The 6,185-nt window shown below is 40.9% G+C and overlaps 1 protein-coding gene across 2 annotated transcripts in view; it reads left to right on the plus strand.

Moving 5' to 3' along the window:
- LOC110052798 (disks large homolog 1-like) overlaps positions 1–5,136 on the plus strand; it is a 28,722-nt gene extending 23,586 nt beyond the window's left edge. For both annotated transcript variants that reach the window (XM_089293227.1, XM_089293226.1), the window contains 6 exons: positions 540–716; positions 1,296–1,368; positions 1,598–1,907; positions 2,434–2,606; positions 3,087–3,288; positions 4,077–5,136. In XM_089293227.1, the coding sequence (XP_089149353.1) occupies positions 540–716; positions 1,296–1,368; positions 1,598–1,907; positions 2,434–2,606; positions 3,087–3,288; positions 4,077–4,183 (1,042 nt within the window). In that variant the 3' untranslated portion in view covers positions 4,184–5,136. The remainder of the gene's footprint in view (positions 1–539; positions 717–1,295; positions 1,369–1,597; positions 1,908–2,433; positions 2,607–3,086; positions 3,289–4,076) is intronic.
- The last annotated feature ends 1,049 nt before the right edge of the window (positions 5,137–6,185 follow it).

A 6,185-nucleotide genomic window follows, 5' to 3' on the forward strand; every position in this document is an offset into this window, starting at 1 on the left:
AATGTTTTCCGTCCGCACTAAAACGCAAAGCCGGCGTTTTCAAATTCCTCTGATTTAAATAGCGTTTTCGAAGAGCTCCGTTTCCGTGACGGATTAGTGTGGGAGGCAGGCCTAACCGTAGAAATAAAGCTGCGTTTTCAAATTTCTTCGTCCTAGTGTGGACAGGGCCTTTAGAACGGTTTCACTTGAGTGTCGAAAAGTCACCGGTTTTGTATTACTACGCTTGAAAAAAAATCTCGCGCCACTTTTTAATCCAATCAGAAGTAAAATCAAAACCAATCATGACTCGCTCTCACGTTTTCCCGCGCTTTTCGTCAGCTACATGTAATTACTGCGAGTTTTGATTCGTTCATTGTATTGTCTGCGTCCTTTGTGATTGACTAAAGTAATTACATTGGTTTTGGTCACTCAATTGAAATTGCCCTAAATGATGAACTGAATTCAAAAAAACAGCAAGCTATATTCCTACAAAACATCCTTCTTATGTGCGTACAGTTCTAGTCGTAGAAGGAGATAACAACTGTATGCTTTTTGTTCAGGGCCCTGTTTGACTACGACAAAACGAAGGACAGCGGTCTCCCCAGCCAGGGTCTCAGTTTCAAATATGGCGATATTCTTCACGTGACCAATGCCAGTGATGACGAGTGGTGGCAGGCGAGACGACTGAATGCTATGGGGGAGGAAGAGGGGAGAGGTGTCATCCCCAGTAAGAGAAGGTAAGTAGTACACAGGGTTGCCACAGGCCAGGAAATGGTCAGGGAAAAAAATGTTCTTCAAAGTATGGGAAAAGTCAAAGAATTTTATTTTGTGTCAGGGGAAATTGACAATTTGAAGAAAAGTCAGGGAAAATTGAGATAATTTAACACGGCTGATTTAAAACCATTGAAGGCTAGGAGAAACTTTGGGGTCATCGTGATCTCAATGATATTTACACTTATGAAGAAGGGAAATTTGTTGAAAACTAATCAGTCTTATTAAACAAGTGGAAAGGACGGCTGTAAGTTGAGGCTGAAAGCTGCCGGTAGAGCTGACATTTTGTAGTTATTTGGTCTAGAAAATTTTATTTTTATCAGGGAAAAGTCAGGGAATTTTGAAAAATGATGTCTTTGGCAACCATGGTACATTAACTTGACATTAGCCAAAGTCAATTGATGTTGTACCGAGTTTGTACTGAAATCTGATTCAAATCATTCCCGTCAAATTAGATTCTGTCCGTTTCTAGAACGTCAATAACAAACTTCCAAGCTGGAACTAGCTTCAGCTATAAAGTAAAATAAACTTAACGTATTCTGCAGAGTCGAGAGAAGAGAAAAGTCAAGAATGAAGACAGTTAAATTTTCAAGAAACAGCGAGGAAAACAAGACCAAGGTGAATACTTTTAAGAGGCCTTTGCCCGGGTGTTTTTGATATCATTGCCATATCTTAAGTTCAGCGGGAATGGAGGACTGAAAGTCTTGCTTCATGTAATTTGTATTTTATCGAGAGAAAAGAAAAGAGAAGTTATGGTTCCCTTGGTTTTACCAACACATTCTCTGTAAACCTGATTCTTCTGTGACCAGGTTACGTAGCGTTTCATTGCCAGTCTTGTCCTTTGCAGACTTCATTCAATGAAGGCTCGGGAGCCGGCCGCAAGCGCAGTTTCAAGTTTTCCAAGAAGCTGCCATTCTTTAAGAAAGAATCCGAAAATGAGACGACCAGCGACGTAGAACCAAGCTACACATCAAACGCCAGCGACAGTGAAAGCAGCTACAGCGCACGCGCTGAGGAGAACATTCTGTCGTACGAGGCTGTGGTGCAACACGAGTTACAGTACACCAGACCTGTAATTGTACTGGGGCCGCTTAAGGACAGGATTAATGATGACCTCATCTCTGAATTCCCGGATAAATTTGGCAGTTGTGTACCCCGTATGTACCCATGCTTTTGTTTGTTAGTTTGGTTTCTTTTGTCATGCATGTTGGTTGTAGAAAGTTACAGTAATTTTTATGAGAAACTAAGTAGAAAAATGTCTCCATAGCCTTTACCATGGGAAACACAAAGCGTGGGTGTTTGGCTGATAGGCCATTTTCGATATATTAAAATTCTACCCTTACTCCGAGACTTAGAGCAATAAAATATAACAAACCACTTCCAAGTTCGGGGGATGAATAATCAGTTTCTTTCGTTATATTCCCCTAAACCTCGTTTTCATTTATCGAAATTGGCCTATTCACTTCAGCCCTCACCCGCCTCCTTTCCCAAGGCGTTAAAGTCCCGTTGTACGGACAAAAGCAACTTTCGCTCTGCGTTTTACGCTTACGGCAGCTATAAGAGTAATGTCACGACCTAAGTTTACGACTATCTCGGCCTAAAACAAATAATTGGAAGACCGGTCAGATATTGTACATAATTTTTCCACGTCATAATCGTGTCACGCTTTGCTTTGCGTGACAGATACGACACGTGAGAGGAGAGACTACGAGGTGGATGGACGTGACTACCATTTCGTGACATCACGCGAGGAGATGGAGCGATCAATTCAGAACCACATGTTTATCGAAGCGGGTCAATATAACGATAATCTTTATGGAACCAGTGTGCAATCAGTAAAAGAAGTCGCCGAAAAGGTAGTAGCATCTTCTAGTTGTTCGTTTGTGTGTAAAATATTAGCAGTGCTTCATGTCGCTTTGTTTGTGACGTGAGCAGTAGTAAAGGTGAAAGAAAGACTACCGCGAGAAAACTGAGGTGTGTTTTACCTTAGAAAAAAGCGCAAGGTGTTTTTTCTGTCGCCTTCCTCTTTAATTTTTTAATTTCTTATTTTTTTTTATTTTTTTCTTCTCCAATGCGTTCGCCGTTTTTCTACCTCCTTCACCCCCACCCCCCCCCCCCTCTTGCTGTCTCTCTCCACTTGACTCCTCCATGATCACTCAAAATGCGATATTTCTTTGAAGAGACCAGAAAGGTTGTGTTCATTACCGAGCTTTGTCTATAAAACAAAACTTCCTAAGGGGATACTCATGCTAAACGAAACTTGCAATGTTAGCTCAACTTCAGGTTGTGCACTTCCTATCTCTAACTTATTGCGTTTTCTAAATCTTTTTCTTTAGAGTAAGCATTGTATTTTGGACGTGAGTGGTTACGCCATCAAGCGCCTTCAAGTAGCGACGTTGTATCCTATAGCGATCTTTTTAAAACCAAAATCCGTGGATTCCATCCGGGAACTTAATAAAAGGCTGACCGAGGAACAGGCGCAGAAGACATATGACAGAGCTCTTAAACTGGAGCAGGAATTTGGAGAGTACTTCACAGGTAAGTACAGCACATACTTATCACATGTTATTCTGCACTGATGTAGTCCCTGAGATCTTAAATGAGCTCAGTCGCGGTATTTTGAATCATTCTGGCCGGGTGTGTGACGACCATTCAAATGAAAGCTATTGAGCAGTACTTTCATGTGGTACTGTTCATTATGCTGTACAAGGTGGTTCTGACTTTTAAGCCTGTGGATGAAACCCAAGTGTGTGACGACCATTCAAATGAAAGCTATTGAGCTGTTCTTTCATGTGGTGCTGTTTATTATGCTGTACAAGGTGGTTCTAACTTTTAGGTCTGTGAATTAAACCCTAGTGTGTGACCATTCAAATGAATGCTATTGAGCAGTACTTTCATGTGGCACTGTCTAATATGCTGTACAAGGTGGTTCTAACTTTTAAGTCTGTGGATGAAGCCCCAGTGTGTAACCATTCAAATGACAGCTACTGTGCAGTACTTTCATGTGGCACTGTTTATTATGCTGTACAAGGTGGTTCTAACTTTTTAGTCTGCGTATGAAACCCTAGCATGTGACCATTCAAATGAAAGTTATTGAACAGTTCCTTTGTGTGGTACCGTTTATTACGCTGTACAACGTGGTTCTAACTCTCTCTAAGTTTGTGGATGAAATCGTAGTGTTTAACCATTCAACTGAAAGCTAGTGAGCAGTACTTGTAAGTGGTACTGTATGATACTTTGAAGGGACAGTCGTTGTGACTCGTCAACTGAACAGTACTTTGTTGCAAGAATAAATTTGAGATCGTTTTCTTTTCTATTTCTTCCAGCGGTTGTTCAAGGTGACACATACGACGAAATCTACACTAAATCCAAGGAAGTTATACGTCAGCAATCGGGGCCAGTCATTTGGATCCCATCCAAAGAGAAGCTATAAACAATATCTATAATACACACTCCAGTGGGTCAGCGGAACATCCTCCAGTCATGCGCATCACCTGTCCTTTGTTTCCATGGTTATATGATGACAATTACAAAATGGTGTTGCAATCGCTGCTTCTCTGTTTTTATCGCTCGAGGGGCAGGATTATTTTGGCAGTTCAGGAGGCAGAATGGTTCTATGAATTTGAAGACGTTCTTTTTTTCAACTATACGCAGTTATTTTTTTGATTACATTGGCTGTGTTTTGCGGGAGTCGGCGACTCCTGCGGTTTTGTTTCATCGTTTTTCCCATCATATGAATTAAATGACAACAGTCTTCGAAGATTAATGTATAGTTTTGTGCTGTTGTTAATTATTTCTATTGTTAATTATTTCTGTTGCGGAGCTTTAGTTTTGCTATGCATGTGGTGGCGTGACTACATTAGTTCAGTTTTCAACTTGCTTTGTCACGCAAACGTCTCCATGGGAAGAAGAGCGTGACATTGTCAACGTTGCGTGACGCGCAAGGGACAAAAATAAATCTCGTCTCCTCTAAAGGGAAAAAATTTCACGAAATAGAAATCCTTTCCAAAGGAAGAAGTTTCAAGTAGCTCGTTTTCAGTCATCGCCAGATTCGTCACCTCTCCTCGTTCTTCTTAAAAATAGTGTAAGACTTTTGTAATTCAATATTGCAAGCATTTCGGAAATACTGGTCAGAACAGAAATATTGGCTGGTTCTTTATTTTAACAGGTGGAAAGCTCATGTCTGCCTGGAAATTGTTCTGACAGAATGTTATACTCATGTGAACTGGTTAATTGGTTATTAGTACTGTGAATTTAATTCTAAAATGATTATGTGTTAACTTCCTGAGATGAGTAATTTTGAATTTAAGTCGGATACGCCTTAACTCTATGAACTAAAATGATTTGGGTTATTAAAAGAAAGTAGCAGTAAATATGAAATGAGAACATCTCGAGTTTGCTTGTTATTTACATTTTTATCTTTGCAAGTTTGGTTTTATATGACATGAGTAACATGAGGATAGTCCCTTAGATGACAATAACAACATATTGTGGTAAGAGACGGGCCAATAGTTTTCTTTTAGAGAAGGGGGGTGAGCAGTTTCAAAAATAACTTTCTGCACAGCAAAAATAGTCTCCTCTGCAGCCGTTTTTTGGGATGTCACGCAACGCTGCCCCAAAGAAACGGCTGCTCGCATCCGAACCACATTCTTTTCCTTTTGTGTTTATGGTTTGTTTGCGCTCTGTTGAACAGACCAATCACATAATAGCAAAGTGTGAGTGAGCTTTCGCACGAAAAAGTCTGCGGTGCGAACACGCGAGGGATTTCTGGCTTTTGTTTCACGCCGCACGCCGCCAAAAGTGGGCGGTGTTCGCAGGCTACGATCATGACGGACTGAAAAAAACGTCAATGAAAGCCCTAAGTACAAGACCTTCATGTGCTCATCGCTATGTTCAGCTAATGAGAGAATATATATTTTCTGGAAATGTCGTATTGTAAACGTCAATCAAGGGCTTGACACTTCCTACAGATTGTAACCAGGAGGAAAGAGCGGCACTCAGAACTCGCTGTCAACAAATCGAGCGAAGCTACTTGATTTCCTGGTTCCTTTATTAAGTTGAAATAGATATCGTCCTTCTCGACAATAATTTTTTGGGTTGAAAGCTTCTATTAATTAGCTTAAACTTTGAAGAGTCTTCACCTACATGGAAAGCTCGTTCAAGCGTCGCCTGTGTTTTTCGGCGTCCCTAAACAAAAGTCGGAAATCTGTAGGTTTCATTTGTGACATCTCCCACGACGGGATACAAAGATAAACAACATTCTCTGATTGGACAAGTTTCAAAGGGCGAATTTCGCGCGAAAACGTTCTTGAAAATGGAACGGAATCGGTGATTGGCTAATTTCGTGAAAGGAATGTTGTTCGGATGTGAGCAGCCGTTTCTTTGGGGGAAGCGTTGCGTGACATCCCAAAAAACGGCTGCGGAGGAGACTACAG

The sequence above is a fragment of the Orbicella faveolata genome, unplaced genomic scaffold, assembly GCF_042242905.1.
Source record: "Orbicella faveolata isolate gen_17 unplaced genomic scaffold, um_ofav_v1 contig_25, whole genome shotgun sequence".
NCBI lineage: Eukaryota > Metazoa > Cnidaria > Anthozoa > Scleractinia > Merulinidae > Orbicella > Orbicella faveolata.